At 40.5% G+C, this 25,204-nt stretch overlaps 1 protein-coding gene across 9 annotated transcripts in view; it reads left to right on the top strand.

Moving 5' to 3' along the window:
* Positions 1–25,204, top strand: part of SYNRG (synergin gamma) — an 80,664-nt gene that overhangs the window by 39,144 nt on the left and 16,316 nt on the right. For 6 of the 9 annotated variants that reach the window (XM_055400669.2, XM_055400640.2, XM_055400659.2 and 3 more), the window contains 6 exons: positions 3,628–4,575; positions 12,956–13,549; positions 14,669–14,832; positions 15,828–15,881; positions 16,379–16,475; positions 22,426–22,574. In XM_055400669.2, coding sequence (XP_055256644.1) covers positions 3,628–4,575; positions 12,956–13,549; positions 14,669–14,832; positions 15,828–15,881; positions 16,379–16,475; positions 22,426–22,574 — 2,006 coding nt within the window. The remainder of the gene's footprint in view (positions 1–3,627; positions 4,576–12,955; positions 13,550–14,668; positions 14,833–15,827; positions 15,882–16,378; positions 16,476–22,425; positions 22,575–25,204) is intronic. The other 3 variants (XM_055400693.2, XM_055400676.2, XM_055400686.2) reach the window with 2 other exon arrangements.

Genomic DNA, 25,204 nt, shown 5'->3' with positions numbered 1-25,204 from the left:
AATTTGAGAGCCATATACGTAAAGACAAAGTTTTATTTGTGGCAAAATCCTGCTAGAAACCTCATGTGTAGGATTTAGATAATCCATAGGTCAAATGACGTCCTTCAAAGCTTAACCCATGCATGCTGTGAGATTCGTATCCTCTACTGAGGAGTTCTTCCTGGGGACAGTACCACATTCTACCTTTGAGTGTATTGGACACTCAAAGTTGGAACATCTTTCCACAGTCATTTGTTCCAACCTTCTCTCCAAGTAATGGGGTGGGTTCGGGGAGGTGAAGGGAAGTTACAGGAAGGATAAGACATACATGTGAAATTTAAACTATCAACAGGAAGTATACTGCTTAAATATCTCTAGAAATATTCAATATTTTACAGCTCTTAGGTTCTAGAACTGTTTCCTTGGGTTTCCTAGTAATAGTACAGAATGTAGTAGCTTTCTCCCTCAGTGCTTGTATTAGATACCAGGAGTACAAAGATAAACCCCAGAGGAACCTTAGGCTTGTTGACTGGGCATTTACTCCTAGCGTTGCTGTCATCAGCTCATGGGCCAAGGCAAGTTTGGAGTAAAGAGCGTGGGTTAATATGACGGTTCTTTCTATGCTCTGGTGTTAGCGGTTGTGTGATATCTGTGTTATTCCTGGGAAATGCTCTGGTGCCCCCACAGTGTAAGCAGTCACCCGAGCCCTGCTTTCTCAGTACCTTCCTGACATATTCCCAGACAGTTGTTGCTATCCCCCTGCTTTTATTCCAGTCTTATCTTTAAGGCTCTCCATGTAGCGATGCCTACTTTGTTCATTTGGGGAGAATCTATTTTATTTCTACTCCTGTTAAGAATACATTGGACTGCAAAAATTTGAAGTAAAACAGGAAGATGATTGTGTGACATTTAATTAAACCTCCTTGAAGGCCATCTGACTCTCATGGAATGAAACTTTGTTGACTTATAATACTTTTGCAGTTGACTGGGGCTCTCATGTTAAAGGCAAACTTTGTAGAAAACTGATCAGGTGGATTGATTTTTTAAAATATTTGATACAGAAGGTAATAACACAAAGGGTTAAGATAGTATTGCCTTGCCTTGATAAAATATTATTAGTCAAGTAATCAGTTTTGTGTAGAATTTAGCAATTTTATTTCAGTAGCTCTTTGTCATTCGATTATATAACCACTAAAAAAAAAAGTTGGACTGGCTTCATTACTGTTATGGCAGAGGTGTAGTTTCTTAAGTCCAAATGACCGAGTTTAGTAATATTTCCTTTTTACTACCCCTATAGTTTAAACCATAAAGTAGATGCAGAAAATATACTATATAGAGAAGTGACTCTTTTTGTTTAAGTTTTAGCAAAAAGTGATATCTTTTGAAATGTTTTTAGAGCCTAGAAAGTAGTGGTTAGGGAAACTTAATGAGGATTCAGAAGTGGGACTGAAAAAGTAGCCACGAAGTCATATGCTTTATGTACCTCCTGATAAGCAGGTGTCCAATGACTGTGGCTAATTCATTTGCCCAAAAATCTCTTGTGTTTTTGAACATGTAAACCCACCCATTTTTATTTCTTTTTAACCCTTTCACCCAGCTTACATTTCTAGTGGAAACATTTACAATTCTTCAGTAAGTTTAGTTTGCTGTGTTGATTTCTTTTACAAAGTAACCAAGCAAAACTTGTCAATTTCACAAATATTTTAAAGCAGCATGTCAAAATTGGCTGCTTGTTACCTTTTTATTTTACAGAAATAAATATTATCAGTGATATACTTGCCTAAAATTCTAGGGCAGTTTTTTAAGTTTTATATCTGCTTCTCCTGTCAATTTGTGAAATTGACTTTAGTTTTATTAGTGATATGTATGAAAACATAAACTATAGAAACTCTGAATACTCTTCCTCTCTTTTTAAAATTTCCCTGGTAATAGTAAACAGATTTCCCTGTGTTGATAAAGTATGCTGGTGGATTGGTTAACTATCTCAGATTAGGAAGAAAAATAAGCTTCCATTATTTTCCATGCTTTTTTTCATATGATATATCAAAGTATATATCATGTTACAAGCACAGAATATTTAAAGCCTGTATTATTTTCATGATAATTTTCAGAATTATATTTTGATTTTACATACATTTTTCTAGTTTATATGCTTCTTTATCATTTTTAGGGGAAAATATAATTTTAAAAAGTAGATGAGGAAATTAAAGCTTCTTGTGTTTTAGTTTATAACTCTCCAGAATGGCACTCGTATTTTTAAATAACAAGTGATGTTAGTATAGCTACATTTATAATTGGTTTACCTCTGGTTTTCATTACCTGGTATAACCTGGTGGATTGTATGGGAGACCTTCAGGTGCTATTAGAAAATGGAGATTGTTTGAACGTCCTAATGTCATGCCCGTGAGTGATTACATGCTCTCCTGTGCTTTCGTTGCTCAGCTGTGTCCGACTCTTCGCCATCCCATGGACTGTAGCCCACCAGGCTCCTCTGTCCATGAGGATTCTTCAGGCAAGAATACTGGAGTGGGTTGTCATGCCCTCCTCCAGGGGATCTTCCTGACCCAGGGATCGAACCCACGTCTCCCTCATTGCAGGCGGATTCTTTACCGTCTGAGCCACCAGGGAAACCCAGTGATAACATGACTGTGATAGTGAAGAACAGAAACCCTACTAAGAACCATGGCCCAGATTTTTTTTTACCAGTATCTTAACTGCATCTGTTTAATTATTTCTGAGAAATACCTTAGTACCTATTTTCTCTAACTAAAAAAATAAATTCTGTCAGTAACTCTATCCCCAGAGTATCCCAGTATAAAATAAAGTTTAAATCCAACCCTCTAAATTTTTATAACAATTGGTGTTCAGATCCCTTTGAATTTTAATAAGAACAAGAGCTGATTGGTATCGTGAGATGGCTGACTTCAAGAAAAGCCCAAGTACTCATAGATTTTTTTTTGTAAGATTCAGTGTATTTGTTGCACAGCGCGGGAGTGCAACATATAATATGCCCTTAGCAAAAATGCTCTGCGAGTAAGTAGATGCCTTTTCAGAAATTTTCACCAAATTTCCTTCAAATTAATGCCTCTTATACTTCAGCAAAACCACATAGAATCTAACCATAAGCTTTAAGTGCCTAACTGAGCAGAATCTTGTACATCCTAAATATTTCATGTAGAATTCTTTGTAATATTTCATAGGTACTGTGATTTTTTTTTTCCTGATTGATCACTGTGTAGCACATTTTATCTTTAAAGGGCCACAATTTTAATAAGCCTCTCTTCAGGTACCTCTAGCGCCCATTTCTTATCCTCCTGGAGGCTTATCTGGGTAGCCATAGTGAGGAAACATCCTGAGAGCAATGCTTTCGGCAAGTTGAAGGCTCTGATACAGACTTACCACACTGAAATGAGAAAATGAAAATGATATGATACGTGTGTTTGGTTTGATTTTTATTTATTTCCCTATCACTAGCCTTCAGTGTGGAAACAAAAAGGATACATGGTGTAGGGTGTTATCAAACTGATGGTTAAATAATATGAAGCCTGTGAGGCAAACGTCTGTAATATGCTTGTTCTGTAACGTGCTTTGCAACGTGTGCCTTTCAGCTTGGCATTCTTCTGTATTTGGTTGTGTTTTTTCTTTCAGGAGAAAACTTTGCAGAATTCAGATCTGCAGGGACCGATGATGGCTTCACTGATTTTAAAACCGCCGATAGTATCTCACCACTAGAGCCACCAGCAAAAGACAAACCTTTTCCAGCTACCTTCCCCTCAGGCGCTACCCAACAGAAACCACAAACACAAGTGAAAAATCCTCTGAACTTAGCAGATCTAGATATGTTTTCCTCAGTTACTTGCAGCAACGAGAAACCATTGTCCTTTTCAGCTGCATTCAGCGTATCAAAATCCGTTTCCACACGACCCCAGCCGGCAGGGTCTGCGGCACCCAGTACAGCATTGGTGTCAACTAAGACTGCTAGTTTGGCTGATGATTTTGGAGAATTCAACCTTTTTGGGGAATATTCTAGTCCAGCCTCTGTTGGGGAACAGGATGACTTTGCAGATTTTATGGCTTTCAGTAATAGTTCTGTTTCGTCAGAGCAAAAGGCAGATGACAAATATGAGGCCCTTAAAGAGGAAGCTAGTCCTGTTCCTCTAACCAGCAGCACAGGCATCACGGGGAAGAGTGGACAGAACTCTGCTGCTACGTCCACAAAATATGACGTCTTCAAACAGCTCTCTCTGGAGGGATCTGGACTAGGTGGTGAAGAGCTGAAAGACAGCACTTCTTCGGGCAAGAGCGATGATGATTTTGCTGACTTCCACTCCAGTAAATTTTCCTCCATGAACTCGGACAAATCCCTGGGAGAGAAAGCGGTGGCTTTCAGACACACCAAAGAAGACTCTGCTTCGGTGAAGTCCCTCGATCTCCCTTCCATCGGGGGCAGCAGTGTCGGCAAGGAGGACTCAGAAGACGCACTCTCTGTTCAGTTTGACATGAAACTGGCTGATGTGGGAGGAGAGCTTAAGCATGTCATGTCTGATAGCTCTTTGGATTTACCGACAGTTAGTGGCCAGCATCCTCCTGCCGCAGGTGAGGAATTGGTGAGATTACTCTGGTGATGGTGACGCAGATGTCAGAGGTGGTTCTGTGGGTGTTCATTTACAGAAGAGGAAGGCTCTGGCTCTTAACCTTTATGAATGTCTGATAATTAACCTCTTCATTGCCGGTCCCCTTAAAGCAGTGTTGCTTTTGATTCTCTGGCTACTCGGATATGTGGTTACCGTGAATACAGTGAAACTTGGATAGCTAAAATAGTTTGACATTTGAAACCTGACACCAGCTTGGTGTTCGAGGCACATCAAAATCCACTGCTAAACGAGCCACACATTGCTAGAAATTTTATAAAGACGTTTGCGGTGTCAGTAGTGTCCCTCTGTTTCTGTGAGTGAAGTCAGTGTTTCCTCCTTTTTTCTTCTCTGGGGTATGTTTGTCAGCTGCCCATAGAGGATTCTTTTTGGTTTGCAGAAACCAACTCGTGTTAGGCCAAGTAAGTAAAAATGTCTAGCCAGTGGTACTGCAGTTTGCCACATCCCTACAAGAGAAGAAGAGGGCAAGAACTTGTGTATGGGCGCCCTGCGTGCCAGGGTCTGGCAAGGAGAAGGGCACCAGTTGTTAGTGGAATTCAGGTAAGGTTTTCAGTGCTAATGCTATGACTAGAAGTATTAAATTGTAACAGATCTGTAGACGGTAGAATAGGGTAACTACTAACTTCCTCAGAAAACGTTTGAGAACATCTTAGAAGGGAACCCTGTTTAAATTCCATGTGGATTTACATGTAGCAGTTGATTTTCTAGTCCAACTTCCTGTCAGAAAAACTAGATTCCCAAGTGTCTTAGTCTTTATTTTGTTTCGTTCTTTGATATATATATAGAAAGATACACCTATTTTGTGGCCTTTAATAATGAGAAATATCTCAGCATTACTGTATTATTTCAGAAAAATGCATACATGTGTGAAGGGTTCATTGTTTAACCAGAGAGACACTTAAGACACTCCCAAGTTTACAGATTCAGGCAGAAGTTGTAAAGTATGACGGCTTTTGCATACATCGAATTGGTCAAGTCAGAAAACAAAATTACATCCATCCTTTGGCTATTGAGATGTTGGAAATGGTCTTAAACAGGGTGCTGAATCGGGAGCAAGGTATTGGAGGAGTGCTGTGTTCCACGGGCTCTTTGCTAAGGCCTTTGCCAAGTGCAGTGGGCTGTCTGCAGGGCAACTTGTGCCCCTGCCTGTCTACTTCTTTTTTTAAATGTACTTTTCTTCAGATGTTTTTCTTTTCTTTTTTGCTGCTCTTTGTTTGCTGGAGAGATTCTGTTTCTCTTTTTTTGTATGAGCTGCTTAAGCTACAGCAGTCGGTTGCAAAGCGCTCTGTTTTCTCAACAATAATAATGGCTTTTTATTTTAAAATCTCATAACATGTACACTAGCCTTTTGGACTCTGAAGTTATGAATTAGAAGCTATTTTTCTGAAAGTGAGTCTATTCTTTCACAGTGCCAAACTAGATGTTGTTACGAGATGAGTCTATTCGGGGCTTGGGGTGTCTTTTTTTTTTTTCCCATTTTGGGAGGGGAGATTGGTTTCATGACTGAGCTTGTTCTGATTGACCTGTTTAAAATAATCTTCTGTGCTCATGTCCTTTTATGTATATTTGGAACATTCCCAGCTTGGAACCTGTAATGTTGTTCAAGCCAAGTTTCTTCGATTTGAGGATATTCTTAAAAGCGGATTGTTCTCTCCTTTTGATCTGTAAACCTCCTGTCTGAAAGGAGCAGTATCCCTTTAGAGTGGTTGTAAAAGGGGTTGATGTCTGACCAATGATCTGTATTGTTCTTGAGCAGAACTGCTGCGTGAATGTATTGGAGAAGGTAAATGACAGAGACTTCTCCAGTGCAGTTTGGTTTTACATTATCTTCATCTTGACCACAGTAGCTTTTGCTCTCTTAGATTGTGGATTAAAGGTACATTTTGTTGGAGAAATAAGAAGTGAGCTGATGAAGAGAGAATAAGACCTAGTAGTTTATCTCTGGACCTTAATTCTGTTTGGAAACCCTAACTTAACTCTGAAGGGGATACTGTCTCTTTTAACTCCTGCTATGATTCTTTGTATGGAAGGTAGATAATACTAATAACATTGCCTGATTTCTCTGCATATTATTACATTTAACCTTTTGAGCCCTTGCTGCGTATAATTTCAACTAGGCTGCTTTTGTCCCCACCCCCACCCTCCCCCTACTAAATTGAATCTCTCAGCACTAAAGCAGCTTGATGTGCAGTCATTGAGATCATCTGGTTTCGTTGGCAGCAAGAGCTGACCCTCTTTGTGACACTGTCAAAGGGTTAGCAAGACTTCTGTAGCTACCTACTTACCTACCTGTAAAGTAGCTCTTCTTTGACATTGAAAATCTTTGTATTTTAATCAGCGCCTTATTATTATTTTTTGGCTGCTTTTCTGATGTCTTTTTTTTTCAATTGGGACATTTTCTGTGTGAATGTGCCTTTTCGAACTTGCTTTGGTATATTCCTCTGCAAATACTGATCTGCATGCTTATTCTGATGACTTTTTTTCCAGCTCTTCTGTATCACTCTCTTTTGTGATCTGTAAGTCCTACGTTAATAAATAATTCTTTGGCATATTTTGAAAGTGTGGGGATGTGTGTAATTTATACTTCTCCAGGGTTAGACCAAAGAAAAATACCTGGTCCATATTAAATTTAAACCCTCCTGTGGTTAGAGGGTTTTTTCCTTTTTGTTTATTTTGTTTCCTCAAACACCTTTTTCCTAAGAAAGTATTGGTACATTGTAGTCTTTTCTTCTTATAATTCCACTGATATAACTGTTTAACATGGCACTGGATTAAAATATAACTTAAAACATTTAAAAAGTATAAACCTTACATTATGTTACTTGTTAGAAATTTTATTCCATACCTCTAGTGACAAAACTGAGTAGATTTTATTGCTTTGTAAACATCTTAGAGCCTGCCTCAACTAGGAGTTAAACTGAGAGAGAAAGGAAAGACCTCAGTTCAGTGTTGGGGAAATAGGGCCACATCTGTTAATAACTAGGTATCTATAAATTAAATTATCAAATGATATTGAGATGGACTTCTGAACAGAGTATATGTGAACCAAATTTAGATTGATAATCTTTGCAATGGAAAGTGTTCATTGTTAATACTAGGGAGTCTCCAGGACTGAATTTGAGTTTGAAGTTGAGTACTTCATCCTCTAACTGTAGGGTGCATTACCTTTCCAACTTCAGAATGTATTATGAAGCCACCTTCCTTTGGTCTTTTTTAACTTAGTCCACGAGGCAAGTTCTTAACTCTGCATTTTTAAGAAAAGAATTTTTTTTTAAGAAAGACCCATGAAATCAGCCACAAGAGTAAGCCAAATTTGGGCTTTTTTTTTTTTTTTTTTTTACCATTTTAGAGTATAATAGTAGAGAAAAACTTTGGGGAAAAGGAGTTATTTCCATGGTTTTTTTTTTTTTTTTCTTATATTTTGACACTTCCTTTAAAAAATTTGAGTCAGAAAGGAAATTAAACCATTGAAGGTGAAGATTTTGAATAGAATTCCCCAGAGATTACTTTCAGTAACTGAAGTATGCCATGGGTCGGGGGCTGGGGTGGAGATTGCATATTGAGGCTAAGAAAATGTGGGTCTACCCTTCAAAATACTGTATTTTCCAGAGCATAATGCTTTAGCAAGTTGAATAATACTTGGTTTGCAAAACCTTGTGTAATCATATTATGTTTTAATTATGATCTGTGCTAACTAATTTGGAAGAAAGATTTTGGTGTAGCTTCTATCTAGCAATAATATCAGTTGCCTTTCATTTAGAATTTTCTTGTGCCAGTCTTTTGGCTTTGGTGAAGGAATTCTTTTGTCAATGGAGTTTAGTGGTAGTGTGGTCCATCTGGGGCTACTTTAACTCCTTTCTCCTTTAAATCAGGCTGCAGTAAATGAACATAACTGTGCATAAAACTTAATCACATTCATAAGCTGAGCAATTACTCAATAAAAGTTACTACTTTTTAGGGAGAAAGTTTTGATAATACATATAACAATATAAATTCACAATACAGATTTGAAGGACTGTACTTCTCTTCTGTAAGTTCCAACAAACCAAAAAATACTATTTGGTTTACCCCCATGCCAAGTAAAGTGAGATGTGGCTAGTGCCTGACTTCACACCTCGGTGTCTGAGAAATTATTCGGATGTATTTCTATTTTACAATCACTCTGTTTTTCTCATTAAAATCCCTACTGATTTTTAAAAGTAGCTGATGAACATGGTGATAATTTTATCAATATCAAAGAAGCTGAGCAAAATCCTAAAGTAACTCAAAAAATCAAGCCATTTTATTTTTAAAGAGCTTCCAGCTTCGTTTTTCCATCAGTTGAATGCTTTTCATAAGTTGTTTTGGAAAATGTTGGCCCATTAGCTGTATAGGGTCACTATATATGGGGTGATATACATAGGAGGTTCTCCCGGGTGCTGCCCTCTCCCTTGCATGGCCAAAAGGCTCCAGTTGTAATTGCCATCTTCTGTGCTCATTTAATGTTTTTTTAATGAGATTTTTAAAATGATGACCATATCCCACTGTATGTCTTGGCACTATTCCATGGCCTTCTGCCTCCTCCACCTGAAACTATCCAGAGGATTACCTTTTTTTTTTTTTAATTGAACTTAAAACACTGACCCAGAAACCTGCAGGTGCTTACTAATAGACTGATGGCACTTAAACCTTAGATTTACATGGGTCTGTACAAATGAAGAATGGTAGGTTTCTATGCAGGTTAGAAAATACTGGAAGGCGATTATACAGCAGCATTTTATGGCCTGTCATGCTTACACTGTGATCACTTTCATTCCTGTTTTAACAACACCGTCTGGGTGTTTGCTACTTAAGACAATACAGTCAGACCAGGCTCTACAGTTAACAGAGAACGTGATTGATCTCAGAAGGAGGAGTAAGACCAGAAATGGACAGAAGTTTAAATATATTAAATATATGTATAAATATTTCATGATTTGCTTTGGTAAAACGGAGTTTGGACTAAATCAGTATTGGAAATCCCTTAGTCCAATGAACATTTTTATTGCCCTGTTAAGCACTGAGGAGTGGTGGAATTTGCGCATGTAACTCTTTTTTTTTTTTTTCTTTTTCTAAATGCTTTCTCAAAAGCTAATAACTCTTAATCACCTGGGCACATGCTTACAGCTTTAGAAAAGATCCATGGAAATCAGTGTGGCCTTCTGCGTCCTGTAGTGGCAGCTGACATTCTTTGTTCCAAGAAATACCTTGTTCTCATGTACATCTGTTCAGATGGGATTTGAATAGAGGTTATGGGAGAGACTGATGGGGTTACTTGCCAGCATAAGCAGGAAATCCATGTCTTGATTTGAGACCCAAGATGGAAAGCAGATTGTGTAGTTTATTCCTCTGGTTTGGTAATAGGACATTGCTGGTTGCAAACAAATAAGTATATTAAAGCACACAGTTTGTTGCACTGTCTGTGTGCAATTGCAGTTCAATCCAGCACAGCCCGAGTTTTCCAATAGAATTGGAAATACAGGTGATTCTCTATTCCTTTTATTGCATCCATTCTGTTTTCTTTTCCTTTTTCTCCTGCAGTTTTCAGAATTCAGCTGTCAAATTGAAAACTCACCTACAGCAACTTCAGTGATTACAAGTTGTGGGTTATTCCATGTTATTTTTCCATCACTCATGTTGTAGGTTTAACAGAATCTTTAATATTTTTAAGACCAACTTACAGTAATACATATCATTTGATTGCTTAGAAAACAGAACTGTTAATGTGGGAAATGAAGAATTTTCTTGGTTTAACCTACGTTTAGTGAACTAATTTACCACATCAAAAAAAAAAATGGTTTACTAATATTCACCATGCCAGGAAATACAACTCATTTTTATATGGCTTATAAAGTGCTTTGGTTTAGGAATACAGTGTTCTTATGTTCCTTATATAATGGCAGTACTTCCTTTTGTGTCCACATAAATTGCACTTTAGTAACTTATTTTTTTTTACACTGTCTAGCCAGTAAATAAGCAAAAGTAAAATTTAAAAATCAACCTTGAGGTTTAACTTTCATATATCCTGTATAATTACTCTGCATTATTTTTTGGAATACAAAATATTTCCATTTTAGTCTTTTGTTTGGTCATTTCTGTGAGTTGTTCCAAAAGGCAGAATGTTGTGTTTATCATTCATAGTAAAAATAAGATTTGTTGAAGTATTACACAAAATACTTGAAAGCTCTTCAACTAAGGTATTCCCTTAGTGTTTATAATGCCTTTTACCTGATTATATTATAGTCATTTCTGGTTGTTGTTGTTTTTTTAACTTGTTTTTTCTTGTTGCATACTTGCACAAAAGGATCTTTTTATTACCATAGCAACTTAGTTGTGGTTGAACAAGAGCTTAACTTTTTATTAAGTTTATCTTTGGTCTCTATGAAAATTGCTACCAATTTAGTAGATGAGATTCTCGGAGTAGTTCATAACATAGCTTCTTCAAAGAGCTTTCTGGTAGGATCTAATAATAAAAAATTTATGTTGTGACACATTCTTCTGAATGAACCCTTTGCAGACTCACTCATCTTGTGTTTAACTGCATCTGCCTTCTGATTGAATTTCACTTAATTAATGTCAGGGAACCCTCTGATCCCTTTAAATAGTGGGGAAAACAAACACAGCAGCCAGAGACTAAGAAGGCATTCTGTCTAAAGTCTTGTTTCATTCGTTCTAAACTGTATGTTCTCACCTAAATCTTTTCCTCCCCGCTCCTGTTTATGTTAAGTTAGTGCCCTTTTCCTAATAGGATTGAGAGAGACACTTGTGGTACACTGTTATAGGAGCGGTGTCAGGAATGGCGTCCCTCTCATAAACCAGGCAGCGTCGCTGTGTAAGAGAAACGAAGAGGCCCAGTGTTGGCTCACCTTTTAACTGAGTTACGAGAATCTAGGTCACAGAACTTTCCGAGCATTTTCCTTGTAAGCCCTGCTTTTGGTTGTCGGAGAGGGGGAGTCTTGCATTTGGCTTTCTTACCTGGTAGACAGTGACCCAAATGAGACCAAACGCATCTCGGCCAGATTGAATGGACCTTGGCGCTGGAAGGTGGCTTCTCCACACCAGTGTGACTCAGCCCCAGCTGGTTTGGCTTCAAGAAAGTGGGCAAGAGATTTTCCCTGCTAAGACCACCAAAGTGATGGGTTGACTTTTCACATTTTACTTTGAAACGATTCTATTTTAAGCCCTAAGGCAGGCAGCTAAATTTCACATTGAGGCTGGTGGTAACTGTGTTGTGTAATAATTGCTGTGCTGCTCACTAGGCTCTGGGCTGTCACACATCCCTTTATACACACTGTCATTAATGGCACAACACAGCCCTTCCAAGTGCCTGGTCTGTTTTTTGCTTTTTTTGTTTTTTTAACATATAAGCGAGCCAAAGTTGAGATATTAAATAGTTCACCTAGTGTCACACAAGTGGTAGGTGGCGCAGCTGGGAGTTGAATGCAGGTCTGTCTGAATTAAAAACCTATATTCTTTTTGCTGTTTGGTGCCACCTCTTAAATTATTTAAATATGTATTAAACATGTAAAATGAATCTTCCTCCCAAGCATTTCTTTCTTTTCCTTTTTTAATGAGGAGATTACACATAGTTGAAAGAGAAACAAGAGCCCAAAAGGACCCAGACTTTTGATTCTATTTGTTTAGAGGCTAAAGTTAGCTTAGATTGATTTTTTTTTCCCTCATACTCCATCACAGCAGTATGACGTCCATAGTGACCAAAATAACAACTGGGTAAGTAACTACTTAATTAAAATCTCATATTTGGCCTTGCCTAGACAGAAACTCCTAGTAATTGATTAAAAGTTAGCTATAACATTTTTTTTACTTTAGTTTCAAGATAGTCAATTTTTAACTAGTGTGTCATATACATTTCATATGAGCATGTTATAAATGAACATGTTCCAGTGAAGTCAAAACGTAAGGGACTTGTTTGGGGCAAGGAATATTGTAAATACATTTTCAAGTTTACAAGTGAGTGGACATTTTGTTAAATGACCCTATCCTTCTATCAAACAGTATATACATTGGTGGATGAACCTCCTGTCTTTTTTTTAGGAACTGTCGTATCAGAAGAAAAGGACTCTTTGTTACTAAATATAAATGCCAGCTCAAGGCTAATGTGGGTTTTTAAAGATCAGATTTTACAGCCCAGCTCCTTTAATTTTAGTACAAGCTGTAAATTTAGTCAATTCCAATATTGCATGGAACTAATCAAAGACGCTGGACATTTTGGTTCTGCAGAGTTTAGGGCATTTTGCCTACATGGTGAGCTTGCCTCTAACTGTGGGGTCTTATTTCCCTTTCAGATATAGAGGACTTAAAATATGCTGCTTTTGGAACCTACAGTAGCAATTTTGCAGTCAGCACACTTACGAGCTATGACTGGTCAGACAGGGATGATGCCTCTCAGGGCAGAAAACTGTCCCCATTTGTCCTCTCAGCAGGAAGCGGAGCCTCCTCAGCCGCCTCAGTTCTTCAAAAGAAAGAGACTTCGTTTGGCAGTTCTGAAAACCTCACCGTGACATCTCTCTCCAAAGTCACAACCTTCGCCAGCGAGGATCCTCTTCCAGAGACCACCTTCCCAGCTTTCGCCAATTTTAAGGACGTGATCCCGCAGGCCAGCGAGCCAAAGGAGTATGAAAGCGGGGACTTCAGGGATTTCACCAGACAAGACCTGCCTGTAGGCGAGCGGAGCCAAGAGGCTGCCTGCCTGAGCCCGGCCTCCAGCAGCGCTTCTCACGACACCCCCAAGGAATGCACAGATGACTTCGGAGAGTTTCAGAGTGAGAAGCCCAAAATCAGCAAATTTGACTTTTTAGTGGCCAATTCACAAGGCAAAATGAAATCCAGTGAAGAAATGATCAAAAGTGAGCTAGCAACCTTTGACCTTTCTGTTCAAGGTGAGTAGCTTTCAACACAGATTTTACATCCTGGTTTCTACCACTGCGTTTAAGTGTTTGTTCGTTCTTAGAATAAGAAGTTGGTCCCAGGGTTGGCAGGAAATATATTTTCCAATGTTTAAAATCAGAGTCTGTGACAAAGGACTATAAAAGAGGGTTTCCCTGAGACTGAACTGAAATTAAACCAGTATTCATCAGATGACAGCTTTGGGGGTTAAAATTAAGTGCAGCACATGGTCAGTTTGTTGGCTTGTTTTGGGGAGAAGTGTGCTGTATTAGAAGAGTCAGAGAAGTGGTTTGACCCCCGTGTGGGCCAGTGAGTCCTGCTCTTGATCCCTGGCTACAGAATATATCTTTTCATCCCAAGTGCTGCATAGTACCTATGGATCTGGGTCCAGTCTGCAGACCTCTTTTGATTGACCCACACTGAAGGATTTCTAATGTGTGAAGCAGTTGCCGATGCATAAAAACCATGACACTTCACAACCTGGATTTCTCACCTTTCTTGGAAAGGCATAATATCTGGCAGTCCTAGGCCTGTGTTCCCACCTCTTGATGATCAGCTGGAGCAGAGTAGCATCATCCCCTCCAGCAGATGATGTGAGGTCTGCCCTGTGCCATGGTTCCCACCACGTTCCTCTCCAGCTGACCTGCTTCAGTCATTTCCTTTGCCCGCCTGCTCTCTGAAGGCATTCGAGTTTGCCCCTTTGGTTTTAATCCCACCGTGACAGAAGGGCTCATTGATTTCTGTTCATTGAGAAAGAGGGAAGAAGTCAATACCAATCCACAAGTGATGACTGGAAAAGCAGCCACACTCTTGCACACTGATACTTAGAAAGACCCTAGTCCTCTAGACTCCAGTGATCCCACACTCAGAGTTATGAAGTATTGTGACAGATTAAAGAAGCGTAATGGAGAAAATTAAAGAAAGGGGACTCAGGCATGAGAGAACAAGGGAAAGGGTTCAACGTGTCGCTTGCCAGACAGGCGAAATGAGAAGTGTGATTCTGACCACCTCCTGACGCCAGCGTCTGGAGAAGAGGGTCATGTGAGCAAGGAAAAGCCTCTGCTTGGATTAAGCTAAGTAATCAGCACCTTTGTGCCATCCATCTCCCCCAGGATCACACAAGAGGAGCCTGAGCCTTGGTGATAAAGAAATAAGCCGCTCTTCTCCTTCCCCGGCTTTGGAGCAGGCTTTCAGGGACCGGTCCAACACGCTGAGTGAGAAGCCTGCCCTGCCTGTCATCCGCGACAAGTACAAAGACCTGACGGGAGAGGTGGAGGTGAGCGGTCTCCACGTCCCCGGGGCCCCGAGAGAAAGTGCTTGCCTCGGTCACCTGGGGAACGAGGGACAGACCGTCCCAAGGCCCCCGGCCTGAGATGGTCACTAAAGTGAGGGCATGGTGACCTTAGCCCTGGACGAAGATTCCTCCTAGATGTGACATCACTGAGAGTAGTTAGTGACCCTAAAAGTGGAATTATTCCTGAGACTTCACAAGGAGGGAAGTGTTTCTTCAGGGCGTTCTTTTTGAGCATGTGGACTTTATCATCTTAGTGGTAAAACCTCAAAAGGTGGAGCGGGGGTTGGGGGCGGGAGGAACTTCCCTGGAAACCCAGTGGTTAGGACTTCACCTTCCAGTGCAGGGCATGTGGATTCAGTTGCTGATCAGGAAACTAAGATTCCACATGCCTCATGGCCAAAAAACCAAGACATTAAAAAAAAAAAAAAATCAGAAGTAATATTGTAGCTAATTTAAAAACTGGCCCACATTAAGTAAGCATCTTTAAGGGAAAAAAAAAGAGGACAGATGTGCTGGATCCTCTCGTGGTTAATGTTCGTCCCAGGCTGCTTCCTCCTCCAGCCAACACTCTTAGCATCCTCCTCCCCATCCTGTCAGACCCGCGTTCACTCGCACACATAGCTTCCTGACTGTGGAGCAGGAAGCTGTGGTTTGATACTGGCTCACGTGCTAGACACCTACGTGGTAGGTACCTTTAAAGAAGCTTCCACTATTAATGGAACAAATGAGGCAACGTTTACAAAGGGAATACACTAAAAACTATTTCCCTCCAATTTACAAGTCATGTGTTTAGAAGTTATAGTTATCAGGAACTATCAATAAAAATCATCATTAGTGGGTTCAGAAGATCAACTGCACTTGGATTAGTGATTTTCATAGACATGAAAGTAAGTCTTCAGGACTCTGAACTGACAGCAGTCACAAGTAGGATTCCAGGCTTGCCCGCTTGACGCAGTTCTTTTTTACAAATTTCACAGGAGAATGAGAGGTATGCGTATGAATGGCAGCGGTGTCTGGGGAGTGCTCTGGAGGTGAGTCTGTCCCTTCCATGTGTTTCCACGTCCGCATGTGCCTCTTGTGTCGTCTTGCCTTCTTGGTTCCTTTGGATGGACTTGAGGCGAGCACTGCCTTGATGGCCTTGCACTAGGAGGACCTGTGTGGAAAGGCACACGTCTTCAGTGAGACTTCTTTCCCACCTGTTGTAGCAGACTCCGCTCACTTGACTTACGGTGCCCTCTTCCATCACTGAGTTTAAGGTGTAACAAAGTGATATCATTATCTCTGCCCAAGTTAAAATAACATTTAAGCTGAAGAACCTTTGTCTTTCCACTTCCAAACAAACGGAGGCTTGGTTCATCAATGTCAAAATGAAATTCTCAGATTTGTTTCAGCATAGTCAACTGCACACATCAATCAGTCATGCATTTTCACACCTCCCTGCTTTCCTTTGGGTTTTCTACTAACAGTAAACTGCTTTGTAATGACTCTTCCTGACTATGTAACGTGATGTGATTTCATTTCTTCGTAGGTCATTAAGAAGGCCAATGATACCTTAAATGGAATCAGTAGTAGCTCTGTATGCACAGAAGTAATTCAGTCAGCTCAAGGCATGGAGTACTTATTAGGTATGTGCTTTCATATTTTACTTCTTCAAAATTATAACACTTTGGAGGCTTTTCAAGCTGTCCCTATTTCAAGTAGTTTAATCTAGATCTCTCAGGTCTCATAGGACTTCACTAAGTAGCTTCTGCTTTTATAGATAAGACACTTAAATCCTACCCTGAAACAACTGTTTGGCTTAAGGTCTCTGTGGCCAGGTTTCTCAGTCCTTGTTATACACAATGTAAAGTCACATGTTACTGGTTTATCAAAGAGTCTGAACTAGATGAGGCATTAAAATTAAATCATTGGTTTAAAAAAGAAAAGTAAATTATTGGGTCCCCAATCAGCTTTTACCATGCTCTGTTGAATTCTGCCTTTCTATCCCTTACCAACCTCACAGATTCCTTAACTTCCTGGCCGCCTTCAGCGCTCACGAGTCCCAGTCTAATGTGAAATCTCAGTCCCTGTCCTTCTCAGTGGTCCTCTGCTGCTCAGGGTTTGCCTGTAGCCAGAACCATAGGCACTGGACTCTCCCTAATCTTCTTCAGACCTTTACTCAGATGTCACCTTCTAAGTGAGGTCTTCTCGCCCCTCTCACTCAAAACCGTGTTCCCTCTCCCAACCCTGTCACTTGCTGTCCGTCTCCCTGCTTGATTTTCTCCCTAGCCCTGTCACATTTACTATCTTAAATACTTTACTTTCTATTATTTGTATGTATTATCTGTCTCCACTAAAATCCACCTCCAAGAAGGGAGAGATTTGGGTGTGTTTTGCTTCAGGCTGGGTTTCCAGCACCTCGCCTAGTGCTGGGTGCACAGTGGTCACTTGCGTATGCTCTCTGGGTGAGTGGCTCTGAAGGGCTGTGAGCTCTCCTTACTCCTGCCTCCTGCTCTTGTTCCTCTTTCCTGCCCAGACAGGCATAAGTCTGCCTCATAAGCAAATGCTCACCAGCTCATAGGGTGCCTATATTTCCCTCTAGTAGTTTCCTAGTATGAAAGATTGACTCAGAAGCCCCCTCACTTGGCTCAGAGTGGGCAGCAATTCCTAACCTTCCCCTGGGGAAGGAAGGACAAGCCACAGTGCTGTATATAGGCTGAGCGTGTACCACCGAAGACCCCCTGGCATTCTTCCAGTTCTCTCTGGAACAGTCTAGGGGAGGGGTTGGGTAATGCCTGGCAGCTGTCCTTAGTCTTTGGAGACCTTTGCAGCTCTCATCCTTGCTGGAAGAATTCAGCCATAATTCAGAGACCACAGGAAAAGAACCATTCTGTGTCCTGTTAAGTGTATAAAAGATACATGAAGCCATAGACTTTCTAAATCTTTGGGCATTCAGAGGAGTGAAATATTTCTTAATTACAGGCAGACCTGGGAGATATTGGGGCTTCCCTGATAGCTCAGTTGGTAAAGAATCAGCCTGCAATGCAGGAGACCCCAGTTCAATTCCTGGGTCAGGAAGATCCCCTGGAGAAGGGACAGGCTACCCACTCCAGTATTCTTGGGCTTCCCTTGTGGCTCAGCTGGTAAAAAAATCCTCCTGCAATGCGGGAGACCTGGGTTCGATCCCTAGTTTGGGAAGATTCCCCTGGAGAAGGGAATGGCTACCCACTCCAGTATTCTGGCCTGGAGAATTCCACGGATTGTGAAGTCCATGGGGTCGCAAAGAGTTGGACACAACTGAATGACTTTCACTTTCACTTCACTGGGAGACATTGAAGGTTTGATTCCAGACCGCTGCAGTAAAGCTTATAGCTCAGTGAAGCGAGTTGCATGAATATTTTGGTTTCCCAGTTCATAGAAAAGTTATGTTTACCTTAGGACTGTAGTCCATTAAGTGTGCAATAGCATTATGTCTGAAAAACCTTAAATAAAAATATTGAAAAAAAATTGATTAAAAAAGGCTAGCCATCATCTACCTGAGTCTTTAGCAAGTCATAATCTTCCTGCTGGTGGAGGCTCTTGCCTTGATGTTGATGGCTGCTGGCAGATCAGGATGGTAGTTGCTGAAGGTTGGGGTGGCTGTGGTCATTTCTTAAAATAAGACAATGAAGTTTGTTTCACCGATGGACTCTTTCACTGATGAACAATTTCTCTATATAGTATACAATGCTGTTTGATAGCATTTTACCCACAGGAGAACTTTTTTTCAGAATTGGTATCAATCTTCTTGAAATCTGCGCTGCTTTATCAGCTAAGATAATGTAATATTCTAAGTTCTTTGCTGTCATTTTAACAGTCATCACCAGGGAGTGGATTCCACCCCAAGAAACCACTTTCTTTGCTCATTGTTAAAGATTTATCATGAGATTGTAGAAAATTAGTCACATCTTAAGGGTCTACTTGTAATTCTATTCCCTTGCTATTCCCATCATGTCCGTGGTTACTTCCTCCACTGAAGTCTTGAACCCCTCAGAGTCACCCATGAGGGTTGGAATCAACTTCTTCCAAATTCCTCTTGTTGATATTGTGACCTCTTCCCATGAATCCTAGATGTTCTTAATGACATCTAGAATAGTGAATCCTTTCCGGGAGGTTTTCAATTTATTTTCCCCAGATGTACCAGAGGAATTACCATCTGTGGCAGCTATCAGTTCAGTTCAGTTCAGTTCAGTCGCTCAGTCGTGTCCGACTCTCCGCGACCCCATGAATCACAGCACGCCAGGCCTCCCTGTCCATCACCAACTCCCGGAGTACACTCAAACTCATGTCCACAGAGTCGGTGATGGCATTCAGCCATCTCATTCTCCGTCGTCCCCTTCTCCTCCCGCCCCCAACCTTTCCCAGCATCAGAGACTTTTCCAGTGAGTCAACTCGTCGCATGAGGTGGCCAAAGTATTGCAGTTTCAGCTTTAGCATCAGTCCCTCCAATGAACACCCAGGATTGATCTCCTTTAGAATGGACTGGTTGGATGTCCTTGCAGTATAAGGGACTCTCAAGAGTCTTCTCCAACACCACAGTTCAAAAGCATCGATTCTTCGGCAATCAGCTTTCTTCACAGTCCAACTCTCACATCCATACATGACCACGGGAAAAACCATTGCCTTGACTAGATGGACCTTGGTTGGCAAAGTAATGTCTCTGCTTTTTAATATACTATCAAGGTTGGTCATAACTTTCCTTCCAAGGAGCAAGCGTCTTTTAATTTCGTGGCTGCAATCAGCATCTGCAGTGATTTTGGAGCCCAAAAAAATAAAGTCTGACACTGTTTCCACTGTTTTTCCATCTATTTCCCATGAAGTGATGGGACCAGATGCCATGATCTTTGTTTTCTGAATGTTGAGCTTCAAGCCAACCTTTTCACTCTCCTCTTTCACTTTCATCAAGAGGCTTTTGAGTTTCTCTTCACTTGTGGCAGCTATAGCCTCTTAAAATGTATTTCCTAAAGACTTGAAAATAGAAATTATTACTTGACCCATGGGCTGCAGAATGGATGTTCTGTTATTAGCAGGCATGAAAACATTAATCTTCTTGTATATCTTTATCAGAGGTATTGGGTGACAGATGCGTTGTCACTGAGCAGTCATATTTTAATCTTTTTTTTTTTTTTCTGAGCAGTAGTCCACAACAGTGAGCTTAAAATATTCTGTAAACCATGTTGTGAACAGATGTGTTATCATCCAGGCTTTGTTGTTCCGCTTATAGAGAGAGCACAGGCAAAGTAGGTGTAGCATAATTCTTCAGGACCCTCGGATTTCTGAAATAGTAAATGAGCATTGGCTTCAGCTTAACGTCCCCAGCTGCATCAGCTCCTAACAGGAAAGTCAGCCTGTCATTGAAAGCTTTGAAGGCAGGCATTGACTTCTCCTCTCTAGCTATGAAAGTTCCTGGATGGCATCTTCTTCCAATAAGAAAGCAGTTTCATCTACATTGAAAATCTGTTGGTTAGCGTAGCCACCTTCGTTAATTATCTGAGCTAGGTCTTCTGGGTAACTTGCTGCAGCTTTTGTATCAACACTTGCTTCGCCTTGCCCCTTTATGTTATGGGGATATTATGGAGATGGCTTCTTTCCTTAACCTTCATGAGCAACCGCTGCTGGCTTCAGACTTTTCTTCTGCAGGTTCCTTATGTCTCAGCCCTCATAGAACTGAAGAGAGTCAGGGCCTTGTTTGGGATGAGGGAATGCTGTGGCTGGTACGGTCATCTCTCCAGAGCACTCAGACTTTCTGCGTATCAGCATATAAGACTGTTTTGCTTTCTTACCATTCGTGTGTTCCCTAGAGTAGCCCTTTTGATTTCTTTCAAGAACTTTTCCTTTCTTTCGAAAGTTGGTTAGCTGGCACAAGAGACCTAACTTCTGGCCTATCTTGGCTTTCGACATGCTTTCCTCACTAAGCTTAATCATTTCTAGTTTTTGGTTTGAAGTGAGAGACGTAAGACTCCTCTTTGCCTTGAACACTTAGAGGCTGTCATTGGGTTGTTAATTGACCTAATTTCAATATTGTTGTGTCTCAGGGAATAGGGAGGCCTGAGGAGGAGATGGGTGGGTGGAGAAGGTCAGCGGAGCAGTCAGAACAAATGCTGGGTGGTTCATGGTGCCCCCAGACAACTATAGCAGTAACATCATAGATCACAGATCACCATAGCGAATATGATGATAATGGAAATGTTTGAACTATTGTGAGAATTACCAAACTGTGACAGAGAAGCAAAGTGAACAGATGCTGTCAGGAAGGAAGATGGTGCTTATAGACCTGCTTCATGCACGGTTACCACAACCTTTCAATTTGTAAAAAAAAATTCATATATTTGTATCTGGAAACCACAACAGAGGGAAGTGCAGTAAATCAAGGTCTGCCTGTGCGTTATAGTGATCCTGACATTGCGATTCTTTTAAACTGTTAATATTCCCATTTTCAGTGAGTATAACTGTATTTCCCAAATTCAAACAGATGGACTCATAAAGATTCCAGAAAAAAAATAGCTAATATTTGGTTAATGTCTGCTGTTCTAAGCCTTCTGCAGTTTTAACCAGTTTACCCTCTTCAGCCGTCCTTTGAGAAGGTTACAGATGAGGAGGCTGAAGTAGAGAGAGGTCTGCTCCCTGCCTGAGGTCACACAGCTAGTAAGTGGCAGAGCTTGGACTTGAATCCAGGTGGTGTAGCTCCACAGTCTGCGCTCTTACCAGGGAGTTTATACTGCGGCGTTAACAGTTTATGGTTCCTGGGCTTCCCTGGGAAGATGTCCATCGACAGATGAATGCGTAAGAAAGCTGTGGTACATATACACAATGGAGTATTCAGCCATTAAAAAGAATGCATTTGAATCAGTTCTAATGAGATGAAACTGGAGCCTATTATACAGAGTGAAGTAAGTCAGAAAAACAGCAGTACAGTATATTAATGCATATATATGGAATTTAGAAAAATGGTAACGATGACCCTATATGCGAGATAGCAAAAAAGACACAGATGTAAAGAACAGACTTTTGGACTCTGTGGGAGAAGGCGAGGGTGGGATGATTTGAGAGAATAGCATTGAAACATGTATATTATCATATGTGGAATTAGATTGCCAGTCCAGGTTTGATGCATGAGGCAGGGTGCTCAGGGCTGGTGCCCCGGGATGACCCTGAGGGAGGGGATGGGAAGGGAGGTGGATGGGGGGTTCAGGATGGGGAACACATGTACACCCAGGGCGGATTCATGTCAATGTCTGGCAAAAACCACTACAATACTGTAAAGTAATTAGCCTCCAATTAAAGTAAATTAATTAATTTTTAAAAAATAAATAAAAAGACTCCATGCTTCCAGTGCAGGAGGCATAGGTTAAATCCCTGGTCAAGGAACTAAGATCCCACATGCCAGGGGTTGCGGGCCAAAAAAGTTGGTTGATCCCAAGGAATAATAAGCTCACATCTGTCCAGATGCAGTCCCTGTTTCACCTGGGATATCAGCCAGCAGTAAAGCTGCTGAGTCTCATTGATCTCTTTCTCTTCACTTCCAGCACCTAACTCTTTCCTCTCTCACCCTGCCAGGTGTTGTCGAGGTGTACAGGGTAACAAAACGTGTGGAGCTGGGGATAAAAGCCACTGCGGTGTGCAGTGAGAAACTCCAGCAGTTGCTAAAGGACATCGATAAAGTATGGAACAACCTGATTGGCTTCATGTCACTTGCCACACTCACGGTAAGCCCACGAGACAATTCAGCAGTTGCTTTCCTTGCAAAAACCTAAGCCATAAAGCTGACTGTACATTCCTTTGATTGGAGGATGAAGGTCCCTACAGTAGCCAGTTATGTTATAAAGGAAGGAGATACTAATAACATTTGTGCTGTTAGCTGAATAGCACCAGGTTGGCCTCCAGGCCCAGTGTACCTAAATGAGAGTGTAGGAAAATATTCTCTATCTATATCTTAAGTCACTGTTTTGCAAAGCATTGATTTGAGTTTCTACCTTTACATTTCTAGTTTTTTCCCCATTAGTGTCCTTTTAAAAAAATGTTAATTCAAAAAGATACATGCACCTGAATGTTCATACCAACACTATTTACAGCAGCTAAGACATGGAAGCAGCCTAAGTGTCCGTCAACAGATGAATGGATAAAGAAGATGGAATACTACTTAGCCATGAAAAAGAGTGAAATTTAACCATCTGCAGCAACGTGGGTGGACGGAAAGGGCATTATGCTAAGTGAAAGAAGTCAGAGAAAGACTGAGACAGAATAATGTCACTTACATGTGGAATCCAAAGAAATACAACAAACTAGTGAATATCACAGAAAAGAAGCAGACTCAGATACAGAGAGCAAACTAGTGGCTACCAGTGAGGAGAAGGGAGCAGGGAGGGGCAGCACAGGAGCTAGGGGGTTAATAGGTACGAACTACCATGTAGAAAATCAGGAAGCTACTAGGACACATGGTACAGCATAGGGAATATAGGCAATATTTTATAGTAATGATCCATGGACTATAACCTTTTAAAGTTGTGAATCACTCTTATATAGATAAAACTAATACAATATTCTACATCAACTATACTGCAAAAAAATTTTTTTAGACCTAAGTAAAACAGAAGACTGTATGATACATCTTGTTGCTATCCTGTGGCTCATTGAGCCATTTTACTTTCTTAAGGTCTTGAATTGTTTTCATTTTTTCCTGTTATGAATAGTTTTACTCTGAATACCATTGAATAAATGACTGTTTCCCCTTTTGATGGTGCAGTTTCTGCAAGAGGACTTAAGAAATCAGAGTGCGTGGTTGCACATGTACATGCATGCCTGCGTATAGCTGCTGTTCCATGTGTGATATGGATTTCCAAGTAGCTTAGAGGCTAGTTGACAGCAGTACATAAAAGTATACATTTCATTGTATTCTAGCTTTGTCAATTTCTTAATTTAAAAAGTGTGTTAGCAATTCCCTGAAAGTGTTTTTTAAATTTCTTTCACTTCCTGAGGGACTGTCTAGTGTCTCAAATGATGATTTACTATTTTTATTTCCTTTGTGAGTAAGCTGATCATTTCTCTCTTTTGACTGGCCACATATTCAGTGAAATATTGTTTTTGACTGTATACATTTCATATTTGTAATAGATTTATTCACACACACGCATATGCACATAAGATGATATCAGTTAATTTTTGCCTCTTCTGTTTCTTCCACCTTTTTTTTTTTTTTTTAATATTTCACTGGGTAAAGCTATTTTATTTTTATATATTCATGCTAATTCAGTTTTTCTCAGATAATATCCTTTATTTCACAATAGTCAAATTTATCTTCCTTCCACAGCTGGAATAAATGCACAGTTCCATTTTCTTTCCTTCTTTCCGCACACTGAACCAGGTGCCCCATTTCTAAGAGCAACCAGCTCTCTTTGTGCCGCGCTGCTGGGTGGGAGGACCCCACGTCGCCCAGCAACCTGTCTGTCATCAGCGGCAGGTCCTCGCCATTGTTACGTTGCTTCTGATTTGTAATATTAAGTTCCGAAAGCATTTGAATCATTTCCGAAATCTCTTATATTATTCCCTTGGGCCATTTTTCGATTTATAACTTAAAACTGTTTGGATAATTATTTTTTAAAAATACTATTGTGGCCAATACAATAAGAATTGAAGTATGCATATTAGAAAAGAAGAGATAGAATTGTTTATTTGATGATAAATGCCTCCAGAAAACTGAATTCAAGAGGTTAAATTTAATGAGTTTGGCAAAACGTCACCACATTCCCATATATTAACAATAGGAATAAAATATAATAAAAATGGAAGCCTCTTTTTTTTAATGTGGTAAATCATTCAGGCCCTTACCACTTCTGACTGCTTAGCTGCAGACACTGGTTCATTTTTTATCCACAGTCAATGTGTTCTACACACCACTATCAGCGGGTCTTTCTAAAATGCTAATCTGATTGTGGCTTTATATCCCATTTGAAATCCTGCAGTGACTCTCCATGGTCTTCAGGGTCAAGTTTAAACTCTTTAGCTCAGTGTGTAAGGTCTTTTCCATCACTTGGGCTGCCCTGGCCTGTCTTTCTCTGTTCAATCACTTTTCCCTCTGGACTCTGCGTCATTTTCCCCAGAAATCATCCCAAGAGACCTTCAGTCTGCTTTAGATGCCCCTTTCCTGTGTGTGTCCATAGCATGTTCTGGTCAGGGAGGCACTTCCCATGCTTCTTGGTAATTGTGTCTTCTTATTTCTTGCCCACTAGCTTCTCAGCTCCTTAAGATCAGGACTGTGTCCTTTTTTTCTGTTTGTTAAACTGAAATATAGTTGATCTGGGGCTTCCCTGGTGGTCCAGTGGTTGACTTTGCACTTCAG

Source organism: Moschus berezovskii, chromosome 20 (genome assembly GCF_049115385.1).
Source record: "Moschus berezovskii isolate FMDL1 chromosome 20, NW_MosBer_1.0, whole genome shotgun sequence".
In the NCBI taxonomy this organism is placed as follows: domain Eukaryota; kingdom Metazoa; phylum Chordata; class Mammalia; order Artiodactyla; family Moschidae; genus Moschus; species Moschus berezovskii.
The sequence above is the reverse complement of the archived record's forward strand: the minus strand, read 5'-3'. Positions and strand labels throughout refer to the sequence as shown.